General features: G+C 43.3%; 2 protein-coding genes across 2 annotated transcripts; both read right to left on the reverse strand.

Moving 5' to 3' along the window:
- Positions 1–739: 739 nt before the first annotated feature.
- LOC138766360 (extracellular calcium-sensing receptor-like) lies at positions 740–9,343 on the reverse strand. Its single transcript, XM_069943937.1, has 6 exons — positions 9,225–9,343; positions 7,689–7,974; positions 3,971–4,804; positions 2,649–2,861; positions 2,428–2,551; positions 740–1,638 (listed from the first exon to the last, which is right to left on the reverse strand). The coding sequence occupies exons 1-6, from the start codon at positions 9,341–9,343 to the stop codon at positions 740–742; spliced, it is 2,475 nt and encodes an 824-aa protein (XP_069800038.1).
- Positions 9,344–15,605: 6,262 nt separating this feature from the next.
- LOC138766361 (vomeronasal type-2 receptor 1-like) lies at positions 15,606–27,678 on the reverse strand. The gene is made up of 10 exons (XM_069943938.1): positions 27,525–27,678; positions 27,234–27,346; positions 26,735–26,957; positions 26,296–26,368; positions 23,819–24,034; positions 22,628–22,919; positions 21,107–21,940; positions 20,011–20,223; positions 19,805–19,928; positions 15,606–16,504 (listed from the first exon to the last, which is right to left on the reverse strand). The coding sequence occupies exons 1-10, from the start codon at positions 27,676–27,678 to the stop codon at positions 15,606–15,608; spliced, it is 3,141 nt and encodes a 1,046-aa protein (XP_069800039.1).
- Positions 27,679–27,978: the final 300 nt, after the last annotated feature.

The raw sequence follows: 27,978 nt of genomic DNA on the forward strand, positions 1-27,978 counted from the left end.
TCTGAAGTGACAGGCTGCTCAGCCAATCACTGGCTAAGACCAGACAGCGCCGTGGGCAGTGATTGGCTGAGCAGCCAGTTACTTCAAAGACCGGCTATGAAGTTCCACGGACATCAAGAAGCCAGGAAAACACCGGGGAGCGTGAAGAGGTATGGATACACGTTACAATTTTACACTTGAAAAGCAAGGGCTGCACGGACATTGCTTAAGATATATATATATATATATAGCCCTTGCTGCATGATTGTCGAGCTGTGAAATAGGCTCGATAAACGAAAGCCGATCTAGCAGATCAATGCTTCTTTTCATTACTGATCAGGCTGTGTAATACGGCCCATAGGCCATCATACTGAAGGTAATGGACTTAGGCCTAGTGAAGCTATCCTGTGAGTTATACCCAGTCTCTCATACAGAATATCAACAGTGGTGAGAGACCACTTGGGCTATTCTCTGGATGAGGTTGTTCTGTTTTTCTTTCCTCTGTTTCGCCCTCTGTGATGGAGCACTCAAATATGAAGCTCAATATGGGGGCCTACAACTCTGTACATATGAATGAATAAGTCTGTGGGTAAACCACCAGTGAATGTATTCCAGTTGACTTGCGAGATAATAAACATAGAGGTTAGAAATGGCCAATCTTACTTTTGTAGCAGGAAGTTGCAGTATAGTTGGGGACAGATGGGGGGAGCTATAAATACCCATCTGTTCCTTTTTTTTAAATATTATTTGGCATCATGTTTTATGTCTTTGACATTAAATACTGTTTTGTGTTTATCGACGGCCTCAGCAGGATTATATAAGATTTTGGGCCAAATATACAGCACAGAAGTCCAAGACTAGACAATAATATAGCAAAAATCTCAACAGCTACAATGTATTTGCCCTTAGTACTGAGATAGGCCGGGATGAAGGTCGACCAGACACTAAGGAAGGTCAACATGCTGAAGGTAATGTACTTGGCCTCGTTGAAGCTGTCCGGTAGGTTCCTGGCCAAAAAGGCAACAACAAAACTTATTGTAGCCAAGAAGGCCAAGTATCCTATGGTGCAGTAGAACATGACAACTGATCCCTCATTGCACTCTAAGAGGATAACACCATTAAGGATGTCATAATTCCGTTCTAGATATGGAGGGAACTCTATCTGCCACACCAGGATAATAAGCACTTGGACACTGGTGGACATAGACACAACGAGGATGGTCGTCTTGGATCCAACCCACATCCTCAGGTTACTACCAGGTTTGGTGGCTTTAAAAGCAATGACTACTATGATGGTTTTGGCTAAAATACAGGAGATGCATAGAGAGAATATAATCCCAAAGAGAGATTGTCTAACTGAGCAGGTCAGCTTGACCGGGCAGCCGGTGAATACCAAGGAGCAGAGGAAGCAGAATATTAGGGACAGCAGGAGGACGTAGCTGAGGTTACGGTTGTTGGCTTTCACCACCGGGGTATTCCGAAACCTGATGTATACAGTAAACACCATAATGGTGGTGATGGAGAATGCTATGGATAATGATGCCAGTACTAGTCCCAAAGGCTCCTCATAGGAGAGGAACTCCACAGCTTTCGGGACACATTTAGTCCTTTCTTTGTTTGGCCAAAACTCTTTTGGACAACTAAAACAGCGAGCAGAATCTGAAACATAAAAAAAAATCAAGAGCATTAGTCATTAAAAACAAGTAAACATAGGTTATATAGAGGGAAGTTCCTCAATCACTGTCTCATCTATTAGCCATAGTGGTCAAAAACTAGAAAGAGACAATCTTGTGCTTATTAATTGTTACAAATTGCTGGAAACATGCTCAGGGGCCCTCAAAACCACAGTCTTTCTGCAGCCCACATTTTTGTTCCCAGCACATATTATTGTATAATGAAGGCTATTATTAAAAAGTATAATGGGTCTTTAGTAGGAAATGTCGATGGAAAAGTAAAAAAAAAAATTGCTCTTAAAAGGGTTTTCCCATCTCTCCATAAAAGATGTTTGCTGCTATCAGATCCAGTAAAAAAAAAAAAGTGTCAGCTGTATTATAGAATTTGTGTAACTCCAATGACTTGGCATAGCGCTGGGAGTCATGCTGTATACGTAACGCCTACTTAGTTCATGCAAGCTCCAATAATTTCAAAGGGAGTCATACAAATTGCACAAGATGGCTCATTCAGCTGCTATTAGTTTTCCCTCTTACAGTTGTAAAGAGCCTGAAGGGGTCTGGGAAAACATCTGATCACTAGGGTTCCAAACAGGGGGACATGAGGTTGGAAATCTTTTCTTTAAAAAAATATATTTTTCAAAGCAGATGTCAACTTTATAGTGTTAACATACAGCCATTTTTGCATGTGCCTATACATTAGACATAACCCTATATAATGGGTTGGTGGAGTTAGAGAACAGACAGATAACGCATGAACATACAATAATGGACTCACTTGTTTCAGTGGAAATCATTGACTCTGGGCACAGAACGCAGTCATAACAGCAGACGGGTTGACCTCTCCGGGGCATTTTCCAGTGTCCTGGAGGACAAACGTCACTGCAGACTGATACTGGTAACTGGAATAATATATTACAGAATCTTTAAGGTTTGTTTTTTAAAAAAAAAAATTCTAGTTCTTTATAATGCTAAATTTTTTAGAAGATTTAGGGTTACCAGTCCTCCGGCCCAGAAGATGGCGCTGTCATTGATCGAGAGCTTTTGATCAGCGAGATCATTAAAGATCCCAACTTTCAAAAATTGCCGCCTGTTGTCCTTGAAATGCCAATTCATTATGTCAAAGTCTCCATAAATGTCTCCATTGGTGTCGAAGGACACGTCTTCTCCGGCTGTATTTACAAAGTGAACCCTTCTCAGGTAATGAAGGAGCTGTTATTGGATAAATGCATATATTTTTTGTGTTACAGAATGTTACAATAGAGTCTACAAAAGCTTACAAAAGCCATTAAATGCACTGGTCATACCATGATAAATACTGTAGGCAGAAAACCTTTTTTGAGGTATTATCTTGTAAGAGGTTATTCAATGCACGATGTACATAGATATCATAGATAGACACCGCAACCTATCTTTAAAGAAAAATTCCAAGAAAAAAAAGTCACAGGCAGGAAACAAGAACATAATAAAGAAAGTATGCCTACCCACCCCTGTGCCTTAACTTTCTCTGACAGCCGTTGGCCTCCTGCAGCTCCTGCAACATCACAAACCTGATCGATGGATTTGCCTGCTCAGCCAATCAGTGAGTGAGGTGGGACTCCGCTGAGGTCACTGACTGACTGAGCGGGAAATCCATCAGCAGGACCATGACATTGCAGCAACAGGAGTCGGGGCAGTGACTTACCAGAAAGCCGGACAAAAATGACATCCATTGGCTTTCCAAAAACAGTGAAATCAGCACTATGGGATCATGGGAATGTTTTTTTTTTATTTTTGTGGTACTTCTCCTTTAAGGCCTTATCTGCTCCTTCTGATTTATAAAAGGGAAGGACAATGAACTCACTCAGACATTTGCCTCATAGGTCGTGTGCACAGAACCTGTATGGTGGCATAGGTAGGTACAGCATGACCTAATATACAGCTACTGGTGCTGTCTTACAGCCTCATATCTTCTAGTGGATGCGAGGCAGTGACGGTCACTTATAGGCCACACCGGCTTTTGAAAATGGAATGGGAAGGAAGGGACCGGAATATTGCCCCTCCCTCTCCACTTTTCTGTCAGGAGCTTTGCGTGCTCTGCTGTCCACTCCATTGAGTATAGAGTCACTGCCACCTGCTTCTATACTCAATGGAGCACTATACTGGGGATCTAATACAGGGGTCTGTATTACATTTGATGGTCTGATACTGGGGTATATATTACACTGGGGACTGATATAGGGCCCATTTTTGATGTGCAAATTCAGTCTTGGTACCAAGGACAGCGTGAGGAGTAAATACAATTCTATGATGCTAAAATAAAACAATATTAGAAAATTTACCTGCCATGGTTGTAGGTCATGTTTATTGGCACACAAACTTCCATGGAAGGGTCCTTCACCAGGACTGCAGTGCAGTAAGTTGTGGAGAGCATGAGCAATGGCATAAACAGCATTGTGAGCCATGTTCACAGATTGTGTTGTTGGGTCATTGAATTCGGCTTCATCATTGGTCACCACCTTCTCCAGTCCTGTACAGGTCTCATTGACTTGACCTAAATTTAAGGAGTGGATATTGACCTCAGTCTCCGGCCACTTGCAGGTAAACATCACTTCCCAAAAAGTTTTGATAAGTGGCATCCTTGGGTATTTACTGGGATGGAAAGTCTGTAAGAAATTGGAAAAATTTGGGGGAATTTTTCTACTCCTTATTATTCCAATGGTGCCATTAAGTATGGTCCAAAACTGTTTCTCGATAGCACATGTAGTGTACCAACCTTCTGTACCTATCCAGACTTTTCCATTGAGATTTTGTTGAAGAACTTCTTGAAATATTAATAAAATTTCTGCATTACTACAGTAGAGGATGACCACTTTGGCCGTCGATCGGCTGACAATTTCTAGAGTCTTTGGGATTCTGTTGTTGATTAGATTATAACTGACTGTTTCAAAAAAGTCAATGCAGATTTCGTTCTTGATGGCTTCCCTCCTGAACTCCACAACTGGTTGTACAAATAAATCTGCTGACGAGGCAATAACCCCTATCCAAGTCCACCCGAATTTCTTACACAGTTCAATCAAAGCTTGAGGCTGGCTCCTGGTACTTACAGTAGTCCGTGTAAATGACGGGAACTCAAATTTGTTGCTCAAGGCTGGTAAAGCGGCCACATAACTGACCTGAGAATTTTTGTAGAAAGAAAAAATTGTGTATTATTGTATGTTACTTATAGATACATGGGCGAAGACAACCCGACCTCTGATGTGAGCAAGAAATTAAAGTTGATGTAGGCATTGGTCAACTCTTAATGATGCCAGAGACCACGAGTTTCAAGAGGTCTAAGCTGATCTACTCTATGGGAGTCATTATTACTGGTAACATGAAAGGGATAAAGAATGTAAGTAGTCAACTAGATATGGAATATATTTGTGAAGCGATACAGATGAAAAGGGAGACCCTAACACCATTGTTCTGCTTCCCTGCAGTACCACCATAGGTCAAATGAAGTATTTCAAGAATCCTGTTTAAATCAGTGGGCTTTCTACATAATGCCTGGTCATCTAGAGCAGCGTTTCCCAACCGGGGTGCCGCGGCACACTGGTGTGCCGTGAGAACCCGCCAGCTGTGCCGCGGGATCCCGGTCGGAAATTAGAAACTGTCCCTTTAATATCCCTAGAAGCTGCGGCCGCGCAGCTTCTAGGGATATGCCGATGGATTGATGTTCCGCCCGCTCACACAGTGAGCGGGCGAAACATTCAATCGCGCACAATGTCAGAGCAGGACCTGTCAGCGTCCTGCTCTGACATTGACTCCCATAGGCCGCGGCACTTCATGCCAGCAGCCTATGGGAGGCCGGGACGTGACCTCTCCGGCAGGCGTGATGATGTGACGTCATCACGCCTGCCGGAGGTTCAGTCGCCGCGGCTCACAGGACGGAGCCTGAAGAGGAGGGAGAACACACAGCGCCGATTAGGTGAGTATGATGGTTTGTTGTTTTGTTTTTTTTAAAACTATTGGTGCATATTGGCATACTGCAGGGGGCATTATATTGGGGCATACTGCAGGGGGCATTATATGGGGGCATACTGCAGGGGGCATTATATGGGGGCATACTGCAGGGGGCATTAATATATGGGGGCATACTGCAGGGGGCATTATATGGGGGCATACTGCAGGGGGCATTATATGGGGGCATACTGCAGGGGGCATTAATATATGGGGGCATACTGCAGGGGGCATTAATATATGGGGGAATACTGCAGGGGGCATTATATGGGGGCATACTGCAGGGGGCATTATATGGGGGCATACTGCAGGGGGCATTATATGGGGGCATACTGCAGGGGGCATTATATGGGGGCATACTGCAGGGGGCATTAATATATGGGGGCATACTGCAGGGGGCATTATATGGGGGCATACTGCAGGGGGCATTATATGGGGGCATACTGCAGAGGGCATTATATGGGGCATACTGCAGGGGGCATTAATATATGGGGGCATACTGCAGGGGGCATTATATGGGGCATACTGCAGGGGGCATTAATATATGGGGGCATACTGCAGAGGGCATTATTAATATATGGGGGCATACTGCAGAGGGCATTATTAATATATGGGGGCATACTGCAGAGGGCATTATTAATATATGGGGGCATACTGCAGAGGGCATTATTAATATATGGGGGCATACTGCAGAGGGCATTATTATTATTAATATATGGGGGCATACTGCAGGGGGCATTATTATTATTATTATATGGGGGCATACTGCAGGGGGCATTATTATTATATGGGGCATACTGCAGGGGGCATTATTACTGTATGAGGGCAAAGCAGGGGGCACTTGTACTCTGGCCTCATGGCCATAGTACGTCTCATTGTACCCCTTTATACTGCAGTTATATGAGCCACATAATTATCAGCACCATATACTGTGGCTATACAGTGCACATCACCACAGTATATGGTGCTGATAATTATGTGCTCATATACGTGGGACTGTATGTATGAGTTTTCATGGGACTGTTTATATATATATATATATATATATATATATATATATATATATATATGGGAATACATGGGACTGTATGTATGAGGTTACATGGGATTGTATATATGAGGGGGTTATCCTTTTTTATTTCACTTTTTTAAAATGAATAATTTATTGAAAGGATCTCTGCCCGGCATATGTCACTCTTGAGGGCTTAAAAAGCAGCTCTTGTGGTGATAAGAAGCTGATTTAAAACCCCCAAGAGTGAACTCCGTGAACTATATGTATAATATGTACTGTTTTAGTGTCATTTTGTGCCATTTTGGTTGGTGGTGTGCCCCGGGATTTTTTAAGTATAAAAAGTGTGCCGCGGCTCAAAAAAGGTTGAAAATCACTGATCTAGAGGTAGGGTGATGCTCTTTTTATCAGCTCTCTACTCCAGTTAATTATTAAAACCCAGCAGCTACCTAAAATAAGTCTAGGTTGCATCTGCACCATGACCCTGGCTCATAAAGCAGCCCTTGATACTGCAATACCATACTTGATATTATACAATGGTTAAGAAATTGCCCCTGATCCCAGTCAATTATTTGAGTACATGGATGAACCAATGGGTTGTGCACTGCAATGATGAGACTCCACAATTAGGGCTTCATATTGATTAAGTAGTTTTGGAGCCACATGGAGATTTACTTGGCCAAACTGTTGTGTGAAAGTCCCATTGGCCTTAGGTCCAAGCTGGTGATGCCATGGGGTGACAGATAGTCAGTTGGGCAGCTAGCTATCATGGACAGCTTCCTATTGTGTTTTGTTAGTTTTTAGGGTTGAAATCTTTTAATTCTAGGAAATTAAACAGATGTAACTTGTGGATTATAGCGTGTCTCATTGATACATACGCTACGCTTCCTGTTGTTGAACGCTATTCATGTTTTATGAATCTGATGTCCAAACAGGACAGAATGACCCCAATCTGCTTGTCTGTTATCACTCAAAATGTTTAATAAAAACATTTTGGGGGGAAAAAAAGAAAAAAAATTGCAGAAAGTTGATACTGTCTGTCCACCTACTTGAGGAAACATCCATAGACCAAGCACTCTCGCTATTGCTATTGATGAACTTGAAACGTCTCCAATAATGGCGGGTACAATGGGCTTGGATCCACACTTGTAATTTGGGGTTTGGCTCCCATTTGACAGAGTCTGGAAAACGGCCTGAAGGGCAACTGATTCAGAGAAGCAAGAGTCAAACATCTGAAACCCCAGCGTGATGTTGGGTAGGAGATCTGGGTTCTCATTTACTTCTTTAACAGCAAAAATTAAAGCCAGGATGGACTTGTATGAATCGGAGTTGAACCTGAAAATATACATTTCTTGTTACCATGTATTTATTATATTCTACTGTAGGAATCTTAATATAAATTCATTTTTAAAAAGTCTCCATGCTCACAACCCTATCTAAAGGTACAGTCATGGGCACTTATTTTGCCCCAAGCTATGCATATATATTGATGGACCAATTCCAGAGAGAATAGTTTACTAAAAGCCCTGTGTACAGTACAAATATCACACAGATATATAGACGACTTATTTTTTATTTGGTATGGTTCTTCTAAGGAACGCCTTTCATTTGTCACTTATATTAGCCACATATTTGTATTTATATATAGCCATACAGCGAGAGATTAAAAAAAAAAATGAAAAACAGGTCAGTGTTTCTGAAACGTCTCAGTACCGAAGTGTCAAAGGAGAATGCATCAAGACAAAGGTATTAAAAAAATAAGCAATGTATTTCAAGCCTGGTTCATAGACATTGGATACTTACAGAAAATCTTGAAGGATGCATACAAGAAAGCACTGGCTACTACTACAAAGATTGTCTAGGTATCAGTCAAAAAAGAGAACCAGGGTCTGATACAACAAATAGCTAAGTTCAACTTTATTAGTAAATTAGAATTTTACAAAAATATTGGCCTATTCTACTAGACCCATATCCTAAAAGTTTTTATGTGTGGTAGTGCTTCTGTATCAGTGATTCTTCCATCTGTCATTGTTTCAGACCCCTAGGGTGCAGTATTATAACATGCAGCGATATCTAACCTGGTTTTGTGAAGCTGACAGCTCATGCACACATCTGTATTATAGCTATGTATGCCGTCCAAGTTGCACAGAGCATTATTCCGTCATCCACAGAAGTATATAGGTGTATCCTAGGCACACCCCCTATGGGTGTAGAGGTATCAATGGAATCCATGCCCTAGGGTTACAGCCCATTGGTTCTTTCTTTACAGATGAAGATGTCAGTATTACACAGGTCTTGTACTAGGGGCCCTGTAGCCTAAAGTTATGCCTAGGGGCCCTACTGTGGCCAAAGGATGAATGGGATTCAAAGGGTTACTCCTAGTCATTCATGGGTAAAGAGAACTTGAGGCACAATGGGAATAGAATCAAGAGCAAAAGCAGAGACAAGAAGAGTAGACCAGATGGTAGTGACCTGTGGGCCATTGTGTTCTGGGTGGAGACGCCATAATGGGAGTCTAGATATTTCCTTCGGCACCCTTTCTCTTCTATGTACCAAATTTATTAGGTGGACAAAATCCTACTCACCAGTCACAGGGACGCGGAGGTGGCTGTGTAGTGAAAGTGGCCACGGGCTTAGTAAATGATGCACTAATAGGGTTGATGAATCCCAGTATGATATCTCCGTTCTCAGTGTAATCGGCCATAGCTCGGATGGAGAGAGAACAGCTGGACGTGGATGTCCCAAAAGAGCGGATCGTCAAAGTCATAACATAGAGGTGAAAATAGAGATGCATTGTGGACCTGGCGAAACAAATGGGGCTCAACATTCACAGATATCAAGAAGATGGAAGAAACTGCACATTTACAACGGCTGGAGTGTCAGATCTACATGGTTATGGTTACTCTGTTCTTCTCAGTTGCCACCTGATATTTTTTAAAGTGACCCTGTACCCACAATCTGACCCCCCCCAAACCACTTGTACCTTCGCATAGCTGCTTTTAATCCAAGATCTGTCCTGGGGTCCGTTCGGCAGGTGATGCAGTTATTGTCCTAAAAAACAACTTTTTAACTTGCAGCCCTGTGCCCAACGACCGTGGCCTACAGAATCTGTGCCTTAACTTTGCACCACCCCTTCGTCCCTCCTCCCTACCCTCTTCATCATTAGAAATGCCCCTAGAACATTGCACAGGTGCCTTAACGATCCAGCCCATGTGCCGTGCTGAGACAAGTGGGAAATAGCAGACAATCTGCCTGGAGCATTCCTAATGATGAGGAGGGCGGGGAGGAGGGACAGAGAGGGTGTGCCAGCCTAATGCATACACAATCCTGGTCACGGCCGTTGGGCACAGGACTGCCAGTTTAAAAGTTGCTTTTTTAGGACAATAACTGCATCACCTCCCGAATGGACCACAGGACAGATCTTGGATTAAAAGCAGCTATCTGAAGGTACAAGTGGTTTGGGGGGGGTCAGATTGTGGGTTCAGAGTCGCTTGAAAGTTGGATAATTATCTGCAAAAACAGGTCAATATTACCCCAAGTAATAGGACTATGGATCAGCTGATCAATGAGCAAACGATTATTTGTGCAGTCCTGGCCATAGGATGACTGAGCTGTGTAATAGGGTTAGTAAGTGAACGCCGATTCTAACTCATCGGCAGCTCGGGACGTGGAATACGGCTCTGACACGACTGTGATCTTTGTTAACATTGTATACAGCAGACAGATCAGTGAGGTCTAATAGGTTACTTGTATTGAGCTTCTCTCCCCCCTGAGTTCTGTACATAAAAAGCGGCTGCTATATATCCCTCTCCACATATCTGCCGCCGCTGACAAAGGTGAGGAAGACACATAAGAGTATTGCTCGCCTAGTCATATCCATGTCTCCCTATGTACTGCTCTGTCTGGGAAATTTGTGACTCTTCCTATAGGACACCGACCCCCGGCAGGGAGGACTGATTGTCTCCAGAGGAGCCCTGGATGCCGGGATTGGGGCACAGCCTGGACAAACCTCTCAGTACAGCCTGCCAATATCCCCGACTTTTCCTGGTATTCCTCCTGTACGCACATAGTATTAAAGAAAAAAAATATATATGTATATATATATATATATATATATATATATATATATATTACACACTCACCGGCCACTTTATTAGGTACACCATGCTAGTAACGGATGGTCTTCTGCTGCTGTAGCCCATCTGCCTCAAAGTTGGCCGTACTGTGCGTTCAGAGATGCTCTTCTGCCTACCTTGGTTGTAACGGTTGGCTATTTGAGTCACTGTTGCCTTTCTATCAGCTCGAACCAGTCTGCCCATTCTCCTCTGACCTCTGGCATCAACAAGGCATTTCCGCCCACAGAACTGCCGCTCACTGGATGGTTTTTCTTTTTCGGACCATTCTCTGTAAACCCTAGAGATGGTTGTGCGTGAAAATCCCAGTAGATCAGCAGTTTCTGAAATACTCAGACCAGCCCTTCTGGCACCAACAACCATGCCACGTTCAAAGGCACTCAAATCACCTTTCTTCCCCATACTGATGCTCGGTTTGAACTGCAGGAGATTGTCTTGACCATGTCTACATGCCTAAATGCACTGAGTTGCCGCCATGTGATTGGCTGATTAGAAATTAAGTGGTAACGTGCAGTTGGACAGGTGTACCTAATAAAGTGGCCGGTGAGTGTATATGTATATATAACTTAATAACCCATCAATGATAACATACTGTATGTCTCTCAACCGAAAAACTCCAGACAGACAGCACTCACCCTATATAACCAGCCGTGCGCTGTCTCTCCATGTAAGCGTCCCCGGTTCTCTTACAATGTGATTTATATAGGGAAAGATCTTTGTCCTCAAGGAATTTTCCAGCATATACTTAATATTTATCATAATGTGGAACATATAATTATCTCATCCAGAGTAATGGTGTAGAACTTGATGCACATAATAAATATAATTATCGCTGATGCTGAGCTGCTGCCTGGAGAAAGACATTTACATTTCCTAAAATTATTTAGATTTGTGTTTTTTTTATAATTCATTTATTATTTTTTTTTAATTGTTAATAAATAAAAAAACACCAAAAAATTTAAATAATTTTTTTTTTTTAAACTTTCAGTAGCTGCTTTTCAATCACTAAAGGAAAACTGCTCCTAATTTAATGTGGTATAGTATCATTAAGACAGCTCAGCTCCACCTCTTGAGCTTAGACGGAAAACCTGATTTTATAACTTCACAGACTGGTATCATTTGTTTTATCTCCCTATTATCTATCGGCTCTTGTCTGTAGCTCTGAGCATAAGATAGAGCAGATAGCGCATTTTTTTTTAACAATCTTTTAGATAAAAAAATTGGCTAAAAAAACTATGCATGAGTAGGAGTGGAGCCCCCCCCCCCCCCCCACACACACACACACACACTCACACACACACACAGACACACTCCAAGCTGGTGTTAACTGCTCAAAAATGGCACAAACGCCTTGATAAATGTTGCTTGCAATTTTTACGTTGTGCACAAAAACACCAAATAAGCCAAAATATTGACGCAAAGAGTGTGCCCCAATATGTCAGGCTGCAAAGAATCCACCACTTCCGGCACGACACACAGCAGAAGTGTTGAACTTTTCAGTTTTGGCAACATTCTCCAAACTTTCTATACAGCAATGGCAGAACTGTCACACTATTCAACCAATCACAGACCAGAGCCTTCCAGTTTGAGTCTGTCCAATCATAGTTTAGTGAGCTCCAGTCAGGATTTCTGTGAGGAAGGTGTACACCAGAGGGAGCTCCTGCTGTGGTTTTCTTCCAGGGCCTGGCTGAGGCCAGGTCCCCTCTGTGGGACTTTATGCAAAAAGACTTCTCTTAATTCCCTCTCAAGTAACTCCATCTTGACTATGTCTAGTTAGGAGCTCACAGAGAGTGAAGCTGAGGTTCGGATTGGCCCACAGGGGAATACCCCGGAGGGCCCTTCCCCGTAGTGGGCCCCTGAGCAGAAGGTGGACCTCCCTGCTTAGCAGCTCCAGGACAAAATGTAACCCCCCAGCACTGCTGCACATACCTGTTACTCACTGCCTCTATATGGTTTTATCTTATTATATAGAGGAAGGGAATAACTGGGGTGACATGCAGCAGCATGTAGTGTGCAGAATCCGGGGAGCCCCTCTCCTCTCCCCTGGGACCCTCCCCCACCTCCTCTCGAGCTGCCTCCATCTGCTCTATGTTATGCTGGCGGTGGGGACACAGGAGAAGAGGAGGGAGAAGAGGCTGCAGCCCGCACCTTGGAGCAGCTCCTGGAGCTGCACATCTAGAGGCATGAGAGCTGTACCTGGTGCTTTCCTGTACCAGAGGTAAATCTGTGTGTGGACATGAAATATGTATGTAAGTCTTTGTGCATGGTACATGTGTCTGTTATCTATGCATATGTGCAGTGTGCATTTGTTTATATCTGTACATTATGTGTTTATGTATGTATCGTACGTGTGGACAATGTATGTATATAGGTAATGTGCATTTCTTTATATCTGTGTATGGTATGTGTATGTATTGTGCATATTTGTATGTACAGGTTATGTATATTCATCTGTAACTCCCCCTCCCATACCTAAATCTGCGGTGGACTGGGGTGTCAGTCAAGCAGGGAGGGAGGGGAGATGAGACTTTCCAGCTTGCAGCTATTCAGGAGCTTGGAGAAGCCTCTTAGACTCTTTGTACAAAAAAATAACAGCATATTCTATGCATTGGAAGCACAGACAAATATATTGAAGGCACCATGTGTCTTCTTGACCTGGCGGCATCTAACAGCAGTGTCAGCAGTTTGGAATATCCCATGAAAGACCCATGAAATTAAGTGGCATGCTACTTGCATCGAGTCCCTATAGTAATGGTTTGCTGCTGGCTATATCCGGTGTACGTAGGGTGGGCCCCTAGAATTACATTTAATGGTAGGCCCAAGGTACCCCAGTCCCACACTGATCACATTGTCCATTAGGTTTGACTCCGGCCCGTACGACCATTCATTGGTGTTTTACTCGTCTTTTCTTTGTTTTGTGTGTACACCTTTGACACAGGTTAGGGGACGTTACCCAGTTGCTCACAGCCGCTTAGGGCCGTCTGAGGCAAGTAGGTAGGGACATTTAGGTTGGGCAAGTTCAGAGTCTGTGTCCTTTTTCTGGTCATTCCATGGCAGCCTAGCTGACAGAAATATTTTTTTTAAGTCGTTTCTGATCTTTTCCACAACTTATCTCAGATTGTGCCTCTTGTTCTTGTATTCAGTTTTTATTAAAAACACTTCCCCCTTGAACCCTATTTAGTCCTTAGTGTATTTAAAGGTTTTGTCTCCCCTTTCCCTTCAGACGTTTCCTGATATGTTTTTGTTCCATTTTTGTAGCCGTCTTTGGACCCGTTTTATTTCATCTATATCTTTTTGTAACTAAGGTCTCCAGAACTGGACACAGTATTCCAGATGTGATCTCACTTGAGCTCAATAAAACAAGTAAAATCTCATTCATCAGCCGAGCATGTCTCATGTGCGGGCGCTAAAATAATCGGTAGCCACCTGTCTCTTCCCATGTGAACAGGAATTTGCGGGCAGCTATCATAAAGTCAATAGATTACAGGAACAATGGAGCGATTGTGCTGCCTGGCCACATGATTGATTGAGCCTTGAAAATGCTCTGCAAACAAGCTCTGACTTTTAGACACCATGTCAAGAAAAAAAGCTTAAAAGTCTATTATCAAACACCCAATTGGGCTACACTGGCGGCCATGTTTCGCCACAGCAAACTGATCCCTGGATCCCAACAACAGGAAACCTTCTAAGAAAATAGAATTGTTTAAACTGGAGAACCCCTTGTCATTTGAATGAATGCTATGGGCCAATTGCTCCATTTTGATTTTTTTTTTAACATTTATTGAACAAAGATGTGTACTGTATATATATATTTCAAAACATAACTAAAATAGAAAGATAGTAAGAAACATCCTGGACTGCCATGTAAATCTTAAGTGAATTTAAACATGGGAAGAAGAAGAAAGTTTTTAAGACTTTCCAAACGGAGAGGGTTGAATTCTTCCAATTCATGAGAAATTAATAAGAAAAAAATTAGAAGCTACATTAGGGTCCTAGGTTTGGCTGATTGGTCATCTACTATAGGCAGTAAACAAACCTTAGGGTAAACGCAGGCCTAAGGTAGGCCTTAAGGTAGAGAATATGAGGACAGGACCCCAGCATGTGCCATCCTCCAAGGCACTGAAAACATGTAGGGGAGTCAGCTCAAATGGGTAGGGGTGTGATATATTTGGTGGAAAAACCGAACCATAGTGGACTATAGGAGAGTATCATAGGGTAGTATTAGGAGACCATGTCTGTTCAGCAGTAGAGAAGAGTGTTAGAGATCTGCGACAAACATTCATAGACTTGAATATGCAAAGCCAATAGGAGGGCCTACAACTCTGTACATGTATTAATAATAGAGATGAGCAAACCTCGAGCATGCTTGAGTCGATCCGAACCCGAACTTTTGGCATTTGATTAGCGGTGGCTGCTGAACTTGGATAAAGCCCTAAGGCTATGTGGAAATCATGGATATAGTCATTGGCTGTATCCATGTTTTCCAGACAACCTTAGAGCTTTATCCAAGTTCAGCAGCCCCAGCTAATCAAATGCCGATCGTTCAGGCTCGGATGGAATCGAACCCAAGCCCGGTTTGCTTATCTCTAATTAATAAGTCTGTGGTTAAACCACCAGTACATGTAACTTGTAAGATAAAAAACATAGACGTTAGGAAGGGCCAATCCTTCCTCTGTTGCAGGAACTTTCATTGTACCCAGGGATGCCACCCACCCGTGAGCTGTCCTTATCTCATCCGTTCAATTTTTCCTTGCACTTTATAGTATTCTATCATCCATGAACTATAAATACTCATCTGTTCTTTTTTATATATATCTTATTAACCATTATATTTTATGTCTTTGACATTAAATACTGTTTGGTGTTCATCGATGGCCTCAGGAGGATTATATAACATTTTGGGCCAAATATACAGCACAGAAGTCCAAAACTAGACAATAAAATAGCAAAAATCTCAACAGCTACAATGTATTTGCCCTTAGTACTGAGATAGGCGGGGATGAAGGTCGACCAGACACTTAGAAAGGTCAACATGCTGAAGGTAATGTACTTGGCCTCATTGAAGCTGTCCGGTAGGTTCCTGGCCAAAAAGGCAACAACAAAACTTACTGTAGCCAAGAAGGCCAAGTATCCTATAGTGCAGTAGAACATGACAACCCATCCCTCATTGCACTCCAAGATGATAACACCATTAAGGGCTCCATAATTCCGCTCTTGAAATGGAGGGAACTCTATCTGCCACACCACAATAATCAGTACTTGGACACTGGTGGATGTAGACACAACGAGGATGGCCGTCTTGGACCCAACCCACATCCTCAGGTTACTACCAGGTTTGGTGGCTTTGAAAGCAATGACTACTATGATGGTTTTGGCTAAAATACAGGAGACACATAGAGAGAATATAATCCCAAAGAGAGATTGTCTAACTGAGCAGGTCAGCTTGACCGGGTAACCGATGAATACCAAGGAGCAGAGGAAGCAGAATATTAGGGACAGCAGGAGGACGTAGCTGAGGTTACGGTTGTTGGCTTTTACCACTGTGGTATTCCGAAACCTGAAAAATACAATAAGCACCATCATAGTGGTGATGGAGAACGCTATGGATAATGATGCCAGTACTAGTCCCAAAGGCTCCTCATAGGAGAGGAACTCCACAATTTTAGGGACACATTTTGTTCTTTTGCTGTTTGGCCAGAAATCTTGTGGACAACTGAAACATCGAGCAGAATCTGAAAAATAAGAAATAAGAACATTAGTCATTGAGAACTAAGAAAAGCAGATTGTATAGATGGATGTTCCCTAATCACTACCTCATCTCTTAACCATAGTGGTCAGCAACTGGACAATCTTGTGCCTATATATCCCCCCTCCCCCTGATGAAATTTGAGTACAGTGGATACATGCCCATGGTTTAGAGTAGGTTCAGGAGCCATACACAGTGGGCGCTGCTTTTTATCACCAGCTGATACTCACTGTCAGTATCCGGCAAAGGACTTACATTTGATGCCGGATATTTAACCCCTGAGATGGAGTTGATAGTTACTGCCACATCTAGGTGGTGTCAGGATGGTATCTTTGCGGAGCGTTATGCGTCCTTCTGCTCGTGCTGTGCGGCCGAGAAAGCGCTGATATTCTCTTATTCTGTTCTGTGTTTTGTTTTGCTGTGTCTGAACACTGGTTTATTTGCTCTCTTTGGGAGACACACCCGACTTCACCTGCTGAGTTCTGTCTGGCCATGTCAGGGTTAATGTGTGTTTTGGTTCTGCTGTGAATGACAGGTCATCCTGCCAGTGGATCTGTCTTGTTCTCAGGTGTCTGTGCTTGGAGATCAGGGGGATGGTCCAATTATGTTCTGGACTGGAGCCCTGGCCTCCTATATAACAAACCTCAGTCTGTGCACTTATGGCTGGTTATTGACTTGTCTCTGCCCGCTTGTATCTTCTGTGTATTTGCTATCCCTGATTTTTGCCTTATTCCTTGACCTCCCTTGCTTGCCGCCTGCCCTTGACCATATTGCCTGGACTTTGACTACGTTTATTGGATTGTGATTTTGTACTTTTGCTGCCCGATTGTTGTGACCCGGACTGTTTACTATTCTTCATTGTGTTTGTCTGTCTTGTATTTGTGTTCCACCTAGTTAGTGCAGGGACCGTCGCCAAGTTGCTCGCCGCCATCTTAGGGCGGATTGTGGCAAGTAGGTGGAGTACAGTGGGCGGGGCTGAGCTTAGGGCTCACTGTCTTGTCTTGTCCTGCTGTCCAATTCCTGACAGAATAACCAGCCTTACTTTTTTTTTTTTTCTTCTCTCTCCACACCTGGCCATGGACCCTATGATAGCTCTGGTTGAGCAAATGCAAAGTCTCAACCAGCTCGTTCTGGAGCTTGCGCAACGGGTGGAGCAGGTAGAGTCTTTCCTGGGCCAAAATGCCATGCTATCTGCTGCTGCTCCCCCAGAACCTCCAGTGCAGCTTCCTGATAGGTTCAAAGGCGAGAGAAGGGCCTTTCGAATCTTCAGAGAGGGATGTAAGTTGTTTTTCAGACTTTGTCCCCGGTCCTCTGGGGATGAGAGCCAGAGAGTGGGCATCATTATGTCACTCTTACAAGGACCTCCGCAGGAGTGGGCCTTTTCTTTGCCTCCAGATGCCACTGAGTTATCTTCTTTGGATCAGTTTTTCTCTGCATTGGAATTACTGTATGATGACCCTGACAGGGCAGCAGCAGCTGAGAGGCAGTTGACCGTTTTGAGACAGGGCAAGCGACCGGTGGAGAAGTATTGTGCCGAGTTCCGCCAGTGGTGCGTTCCATCCGGATGGAATGATCCTGCGCTTAGGTGCAAGTTTAAGCAGGGGTTGTCTGATGGCATTTAGGATGCCTGGACAGGACACCCAGATCCTTCCACCCGGGTAAAGCAGGCCATGAATTTGGCTATTCGTATAGACCGCAGGCTCCGTGACAGACATAGGGAGAGAGTAGGCTCTGACCCTTCTAAACACCCTGTCTCCTATTCTGTCAAAAACCCTCTTGTAACCCCTACTATTCCTGAGGACGAGCCCATGCAGCTGGGACTATTAGACGCCAAGACCAGACGAGAACACCGGAGACACAACGGTCTATGTTACTACTGTGGTGACAGTGGCCATTTCATCAGTTTCTGCCACAAGCGTCCCAAGCGGCAAGAAAACCTGCTCCCGGATCATCGGCGTCCAGGTGACTCCCAGGAAAGTCACTTGGGCGCACAGGTACCCTCCGACGAAATTAATATTTCTAGTTCTGTTGTACCTGATTTGCCTATATCTGATGTGAATTCAACATGTTCTTCTGCTCGTCCTGTCAGTAAGCCTGTTCTCCATGCCATGGACTCTTCTTCTGATGAATGGGAGTCAGATGGCAATCTCCTAAGTGAAGTTGAGTCCTGTGAGGGTCCTGAGGCCCCTCATAAAAGGGGGGGTACTGTCAGGATGGTATCTTTGCGGAGCGTTATGCGTCCTTCTGCTCGTGCTGTGCGGCCGAGAAGGCGCTGATATTCTCTTATTCTGTTCTGTGTTTTGTTTTGCTGTGTCTGAACACTGGTTTATTTGCTCTCTTTGGGAGACACACCCGACTTCACCTGCTGAGTTCTGTCTGGCCATGTCAGGGTTAATCTGTGTTCTAGTTCTGCTGTGACTGACAGGTCATCCTGCCAGTGGATCTGTTTTGTTCTCAGCTGTCTGTGCTTGGAGATCAGGGGATGGTCCAATTATGTCCTGGACCGGAGCCCTGGCCTCCTATATAACAAACCTCAGTCTGTGCACTTATTGCTGGTTATTGACTTGTCTCTGCCCGCTTGTATCTTCTGTGTATTTGCTATCCCTGATCTTTGCCTTATTCCTTGACCTCCCTTGCTTGCCGCCTGCCCTTGACCATATTGCCTGGACTTTGACTAAGTTTATTGGATTGTGATTTTGTACTTTTGCTGCCCGATTGTTGTGACCCGGACTGTTTACTATTCTTCATTGTGTTTGTCTGTCTTGTATTTGTGTTCTACCTAGTCAGTGCAGGGACCGTCGCCAAGTTGCTCGCCGCCATCTTAGGGCGGATTGTGGCAAGTAGGTAGAGTACAGTGGGAGGGGCTGAGCTTAGGGCTCACTGTCTTGTCTTGTCCTGCTGTCCGGTTCCTGACAGGTGGTTAAATGCAATTACAAACTATCATAACTGCAGTGGGGTGTTCAGGGGCCCTCACAACCACAGTCTTTCCAAACCCCCCATTGTTTTTACAGTACATTTTATTGTAAAATGAAGCTTGTCAATGGAAAAGTAAAAGAGGTTACGGCTGTTAGAAGACAAGGAGGAAAAAAAATTAATACAAAAATGAAAGTTAGTCGATTCCTTAAAGGGCCCTGGTCCTCTCTTGCCTGTTTGCTGCTACCAGAGGTAGCCAGAAAACGAAAATGTTTAACTGCCAATGACTTTTATGGAAGTTGCATTACCAGCGCAGTATCAGGAGCTATGCTGTATATGCAACCCACACATGAACATATGATAATGGACTCACTTGTTTCAGTGGAAATCATTGACTCTGGGCACAGAACGCAGTCATAACAGCAGACGGGTTGACCTCTTCGGGGCATTTTCCAGTGTCCTGGAGGACAAACGTCACTGCAGACCGATACTGGTAACTGGAATAATATATCATATTATCTTTGAGGATTTTTTTTTACATTTTCTTAGTACTTTAAAATGTGAAAAATTTAGGGTTACCTGTCCTCCAGCCCAGAAGATGGCGCTGTCATTGATCGAGAGCTTTTGATCTAAGTAATCATTAAAGATCCCAACTTTCAAAAAGTGGCGCCTGTTGTCCTTGAAATACCAATTCATTATGTCAAAGTCTCCGTAAATGTCTCCATTATTGTCAAAGGACACGTCTTCTCCGGCCGTATTCACAAAGTAAACCCTTCTCAGGTAATGAAGAAGCTGTTATTGGAATAAATTATTACATATTTTGGTGTTACAGAATGTGACAATGGAGTCTACAAAAGCTCGTATGTACTGGTCATAACGTGATAAAATACAGAAAACCTATGAGCTGAAAACCTATGGCACGCCTGAGAGATACCATCTTGGGGACAGTTCAACACATGAGGTACATAGACATCTATAGGCATGTGAGCATATTTTTAAGGCCTTATCTGTCCCTTCTGATTAATAAAATCAGGGCTTCAGTATTTGGTGGTCCAATGCCTAGGGTGGAACCTTGGGGGGGGGGGGGGTGTAGCCAGTGTGAAGAAAAAAAAGAAAAAAAAATGTGTATGTATATATATATATATATATATATATATATATATATATATATATATATATACACCCTCCCCTGCCTGTTCTGGAGATGAGAAGGTGGAGCCATCCTCCGCCACAACCAGCAACTCCAGGCCCTGACGCTTCCAGGATGGAGGAGTCTGGATCCCTGCTGCTGGGAATCTGATACAGGGGTCTATATTACATAATGGGGGTCTGTCTGAGGTCTGTATAACATTGTAAGGGTCTGTGGATATGTGGGTCTGCATTTTACTAGCATCCGATACTGGGGGCTGCATTACACTAAGGGTATCAATAATATTAGGGGGTTTTACACCAGACCCTGCTTTGTACTCCGGAAGTGGTACTGGGCTCTTCCATACACGCGGGATCTGAAACAGGGGTCTGTATTACATTAGGATCTAATACTGGGGTCTATGTTATACTGGTGGTCTGGGCTGAGGCTAATTTAGAAAATTCTAGTCTTGGTGCCTGAGACAGCATGAGGAGTAAGCACGACCCTCTGATGTTAAAAAGAAACAATAATAAAAAGAAAATGTACCTGCCATGGTTGTATGTCCTGTTTATTGGGACAAGATCTTCCATGGAAGGGTCCTTCACCAGGCCTGCAATGCAGTAAGTTGTGCAGAGCGTGAGCAATGGCATAAACAGCATTGTGGGCCATGTTCACACAAAGTACTGTTGGATCATTGAATTCAGCTTCATCATTGGTCTCCACCTTCTCAAGTCCTGTACAGGTCTCATTGACTTGACCTAAATTTAAGGCATGGATATTGACCTCAGCCTCGGGCCACCTGCAGGTAAACAGCACTTCCCAAAAAGTTTTGATAAATGGCATCCTTGGGTATTTACCGGGATGGAAAGTCTGTAGGAAATTGGAGAAATTTGGGGGAATCTTTCTACTACTTATAATTCCAATGGTCCCATTGAGTATGGTCCAAAACTGTTTCTCGGTAGCACTTGTAGTGTACCAAGCTTCTGTACCTATCCAGACTTTTCTGTTAAGATTTTGTTGAAGAACTTTTTGAAATATTAATAAAATTTCTGCATTACTACAGTAGAGGATGACCACTCTGGCTGTTGATCGGCTGACAATATCTAGCATCTTTGGGATTCTGTTGTTGATGAGACTAAAAGTTACTGTTTCAAAAAAGTCAATACAGATTCCGTTCTTGATGGCTTCTCTCCTGAACTCAACATTCCCTTGTACAAAGTAATCTGCTGAGGAAGCAATAACTCCTATCCACGTCCACCCAAATTTCTTGCACAGTTCAATCAAAGCTTGAGGTTGGCTCCTGGTACTTACAGTAGTCCGTGTAAATGACGGGAAATCATATTTGTTGCTCAAGGCTGGTAAAGCGGACACGTAACTGACCTGAGAATTTTTGTAGGAAGGAAGAAACTATTATTGTGTGATCCATGGACAGATACAGCCCGACCTCTGATGTTTGTAAGACATGAAAGTTGGTGTGAGCATTGGGCAATCCTTAATGATGCCAGAGACCACTAGTGTACAGAGGTCTAAGCTGATTCTGTAAATATGTTCTACACTTATCAGGCCTTTACTGTCACCCAAAGCCCTGTCTTACTTTATGTTAATATGAAAGGGATAAAGATTGTAAGTAGATATGTGATATATCTTTGAAGTGATACAGATGAAGAGAAAGAACCTAACACCAGTGGCCCACTTCCCTGTAGTGCCACCATTGGTCAAATTAAGTATTTCAAGCAGCCTATTGAAATCAGTGGGCTGTCTACATAATGCATGGACATGCCTGGTCATCTAGAAGTAGGGTGATGCTCTTTTAGCAGCTCTCAACTCCAACTAACTGATAAACCCCAGCAGCTACCTTAAATAATTCTAGTTACATGAAACTGGTTGGATCTCCTCTATGACTCTGGCTCATAAGGCAGCCCTTCATACTGCAATAACACAGTTGATATTATACAATAGTCAAAAAATTGCCCCAATCACAGTAAATTAATTGGGTACATGGATGGACCAATGGGTCATGCACGGGGATGTTTCTACTAAAAATCTTTACACTATCTGTCTACCTACTTGAGGAAACCTCCATAGACCGAGGACCTTCGCCATTGCCATTGATGAACTTGATGAAATGTCTCCAATGATCGCAGGTACAATGGGCTCGGATCCACACTTGTAATTTGGGGTTTGGTTTTCATTAAATGACATAGTCTGAAAAGTTCCCTGAAGGGCAGCCGATTCGGTAAAGCAAGAGTCAAACATCTTGAAACCCAACGTGATGTTGGGTAGGAGATCTGGGTTCTCATTCACTTCTTTGACAGCAAAAATTAAACCAAGGATGGATTTGTATGAAGCAGAGTTAAACCTGAAAAATATTAATGCATTGTTATCATATAGTCATCCTATTCCTGGAAATACAGGTAGCATGTACAAATAAATTTATATTTACTGTATTGCCACTCTTTTCTCCAGGTCAGGTGTGTTTTGCCATTAAGATTCATTGACTTCAATGGAACTAAGTACTGCAGACAAGAGTGGTGATGTCTCTTGAAGAAAGTAGCCATGTTTTTCTAGTGCTGGATAACCCATTTAATATAAATTCTTCTTATAAAACATTCTCCATATTCACACCCCTATCTTAAGGTACCGTCATGGGCACTTATCCTGCCCCAAGCTATGCAAATTTCTGGGGCAATTCCAGAGAGAATTGTTTACAACAAGCTCTGTGTAGAGTAGGAATATCCCCCTGATTCACTGTTATATAGACAACTTATTTCTAGTTTGGCATGGGTTTTCTAAGGAACGCCTTTCATTTGTCACTTTTATTACTTGAAAAATGTTATCTACTGCATACAGCAAATAGAACTAGGTATATGGAGATCCACTATGGATGCAGAGTTATCAATTACATCCATGTCTTAGGGTTTGAGCCCAGTGGTCCATTTCCCACAAAAGAAGGTGCCAGTATTACACTGTGGACAAGGAATGAATAGGCTTTAAAGGGTTACATTTCTCTGATTTCACTAATCAACTCCCCCCCATATGTACAGTGCCACTCAGCATGAAGAACTTTGAGCACAGGAAGAAAATGGAGGCACAATGGGAGGAGAAATCAGAGCAAGAATAGCAGACCAGATGGAGGAGAATGGTCCTCTGGCCATAGTGTCCTGGGTGGAGGAGCCATATTGGGAGGCCCATTCCGATATTTTTTTTATTTAGCACCATTTCTCTTCTTTGTACCCAATTGAGTGAAATCTTACCCACCAGTCACATAGACGCAGAGGTGGCTGTTTGGTGAAGGTGACCACCGGAGGAGCAAATGATGCACTCATAGGGTTAATGAATCCCAGTATGACATCTCCGTTCTCAGTGTAATCGGCCATAGCTCGGATGGAGAGAGAACAGCTGGACGTGGATGTCCCCATAGAGTGGAATGGCAGAGTCATTACATAGAGGTGAAAATAGAGACGCATTGTGGACCTGGCAAGACAAACAGGGTCAACATTCACAGGTGTCAAGAAGATGAAGGCTGCTGCACATCATCAATCTACTATATTCAGCCATTATGAGAGGTGCACTTTTACCAGAGTCAGACGTCAGACTGCTGTCCTTATTATCACCGTAATTATTTACATGGAAGGGGAGCCGCACCATTACCTATACTAAATACTGTCACATGTATGGATCCACTCAAGATTTACACACATATCTACACATCTGTTTATCAACTTTGGATCCAGACAGCATCAACATATGGACCCGTAGTGAGATCTCTGGCGGCAGCAGGTAATCACAGTCCTTACGCTGTGAATGACTGGAGTGACCTATGGAGCTTGCCCGCAGTCAGCCAGTATTCCCGTCTAGGGACAGATCTCTCATATTAGACATAGTCAGCAGCATATGATCCCTTGGGTCCTTCAGCCGCATCATTATATCTACATTGCAGGCAGTACAGTGTGCTGGTATATTGTACTATTGTATACGCTGGGTTGGATCCATCCATACAGTGCACCTACATACTCAGTTTTGTCTCATAGAACCTGTATACTAAGCATAGTTATCTGTACGCCACAGTGTGTATTCATATATATTCACACCTACACTGTAGCTATTATATTGTGCTGGGAATATATTGATTATTCTATATTCTTTATTATCTGCTGAGGGGCTGACCCTGTAACAGGTATAGAACTTTTTCCACCATTAAAGGTATGTTCACACGCCTGGGTGTCTCTGTTTTTCTATATTTCCTCTTAGTTGATTATTTGTGACTCTTCCTATAAGACACAGACCCCCGGCAGGGATATCGGAGGAGCCCTGGATGCCGGGATCGGGGCACAGCCTGGACAAACCTCTCAGTACAATCTGCCAATATCCCCGACTATTCCTGGTATTTCTCCTGGACACATATAGTAATAAACAAGTAGTAATAATAATAATAATAATAAAATATTTAATAAAACATGAATAATAACATATGTGTGTGTGTGTGTGTGTGTGTGTAAATTGATTTATTGGCATAGAATCTCTCCCAGACCAGAAATTCCCAGACAGACAGACAGCACTCACCCTATATAACCAGCCGTGCGCTGTCTCTCCATGTAAGCGTCCCCTGCTTCTCTTACAATGTGATTTATATAGGGAAAGATCTTTGTCCTCAAGGAATTTTCCACCATATACTTAATATTTATCATAATGTCCAACATATAATTATCTCATCCAGAGTAATGGTCTAGAATTTGATGCACATAATAAATATAATTATCGCCGATGCCGAGCTGCTGCCTGGAGGAAAAGACATTTACATTGTCGGAATTTATTATTATTATTTTTATTATTTTTTTATAATTCGTTTTAAAAATAAATAAATAACAAAAAAATGCTCCATAAATAAAAAAAAAATTAAATTGACCTTTAGCAGCCACTAAAGACTGCAGGGAGCCGCCCAAACCCCACCAAATAAGCCCACAAAGGTATGACAATAAAGACACAGAAACATCAGTATCTTTTGGGCAGAGTTGGGCGGAGGTCGGACACAGCTTTTAAGAAGTCCGGCCATTTAAAAAAAAAAAAAAAAAACAGCAGCTGCCAGGGGCAGGGGGAAGAGATCGTAAAGAAGAAATTGAGAGCCCTCAAGATACATTGCGCCATACTGGGTGATTCTGAGCAAGGCAAGGACAACATTCTCATACGAGAGGCCCCCCTGCCGCACAACAGGAGGGGTAACTAGTTCTCCAACCCGCAGTGCACCCAAAAAGCCACAGAAAACAGGGAAAACTCATAACTAGAACTACACACCGAACCCAATTGTAAGATTATTTTATTAAGCAATGTGTAGGAGAGAGGACGCCTGCACTCTCCTCTAACATGCTCTTTTTTACATCCCTTTAGTGCTTGCCTAATCATAAAATTGGAAATGATGTCGGTCCAGCCCCTGAGCTTGAAATAGAAACTGAGACCAGTTAGCCTGAGATAGTCACCGCTAGGTTGACTTCTTTGATAAATGGTTTCTGTTCTGTCAAAAAAGTCACATTAATGGCAGCTCCAATCTTTGCTTGGCCTGCTTGTGTTTGCATACCTCATGACTATGGATTGAGTTTTCTGCAGGCAGCTTTCCATGGCCACAAAGGGGGGGCTTGCATGTCCAACCATTATATCCAGCTAACATAACCTTGGAGATTGGACCTTATGGTGTGGAAGACCTTTCTAGTTCCATACTTACTAGCTTCTAGCTGACTTACTGGCCTTCCCGTGAGGTGACTAACTCAGACATATCACTGTTCACAGATACTTCAGGTTCCTGCAGCTTTGGAGCTATTTGGGGCACCGAATGGTGTGCCCAATCTTGGCCCCCGGACTGGTGGGAATTGGGTTTGTGCCACAATCTGACATTATAGTTTCCGTGGAGCTTTGTCATTCCAACCTGGCCAGTCAACAGGTTTGTTTTTGGTGTCAGGTGCTGTTCATTGCATTAATAAACTGACTTTGTCTTCTGTTCTAGTTGTGGCTTTGCTTAGGCATCTGGTTCTTTGCTGCCCAGAACACAACATCAGTTTTAGGGCTCAGCACATTGCTGGGATGAGTAACACAGTTGCCGATGCTCTCTTGTGTTCTCGTTTGCAGGGATTCCGAATGTTGTGCCCATAAGCAGCGGTGCAGGGATTGGAATGTCCCCCTTACCTTTGGAAGCTGGCCACCCGCGACTCATGAATCTCATCCAGTCCTTGGTGGCTATTTGGAGTGGGCACAGGAAGGTGTGGGAGGACTGGGTGGCATTGGTTGGGGCCAGGCCAGTGGCGTCCAGTGATGCAGGCAAGCTACCCAGTTTGTCAAAGGACAACTTAGTGCTGGGACCTTCTGTCTTATCTTCAGCCGTAGGGACCACAAACAGTGCATGAAGAATCTAAATTTGGAAAGCAGGAACTGACATATATCCTATCCATTCCCGCAGGAGAAAAGAATAAAAAAATCACCAAGATAGTGTATAGTGCATTGTAAGCAGTCTCATCACATACCACCCACTCGAAGAAAGAACTAAACAACTTAAAGCAATGGCATGATATGGCGCAACCCATGAGGAGAGACATGTGTAGTACAACCAACCATTAACCTGAAAACAAAGCAAATGATAACACTCAGGATGGACAGGGTGGAGACAAAAAGGTGATTTAATATCAACCTTGGCAATAAGGGCACCTTCTCCGGAGGCCTGCAGCAGCATGACCGCCCTATCAAACAACCCATATGACACCGCTGCTTCCTCCTTTGGGATACCATCGATGCCTGAGTCACCTTTGGGGTAGGAAAGATGGTGTATCAATCAAAACTTTTCTTAATCCTTCTTGGGAAAAACACCTTTAGGAGAAATTCTCAGACTATAAAACGGGGGGTTACGGAAAGGGCCCACTATGCTACCAGCTGAAAAATGCCAATTTTTTCATGCAGCACCTGCGGAAAATCCTTGGCAGACTTGAGATTATCGGTTCATGATGGGAGGTGGACAGAGCATACGGTATAAAGAAACCATCAGTAAAACCCATTTGTAACTGTCTGGCAGCCTGTTTATTGGGATACATGCTTAGCCAGGGCAACATCTCGACCATGCTGAGCAGTTTCCTTTCCATGACCGTGGATGTTGGTCTTGGCAAGGAGCTTACCGACCCACTGGCATCGCACGGCTGTGTGCTGACCTCTACATGTGACCCACCCGTGCTTAAAGTGTCACTGTCACCTCCTTTGTGCACTCAGACATCTCTACACAGGTGTAAAGGGTAAATTTCATATCATACGTCATGGTGCTTGTTCAAGTAAAAATTGTACTTTTATCACCTGCAGAAATGATGGAAATGAAGTATAGGCCTTTATTTTATTTTATTTTTTCACATTATTGTATCATTTTTAAGGCTATGTTCACACACAGTATT

The sequence above is a fragment of the Dendropsophus ebraccatus genome, chromosome 10 (assembly GCF_027789765.1).
Source record: "Dendropsophus ebraccatus isolate aDenEbr1 chromosome 10, aDenEbr1.pat, whole genome shotgun sequence".
Classification (NCBI taxonomy): Eukaryota; Metazoa; Chordata; class Amphibia; order Anura; family Hylidae; genus Dendropsophus; species Dendropsophus ebraccatus.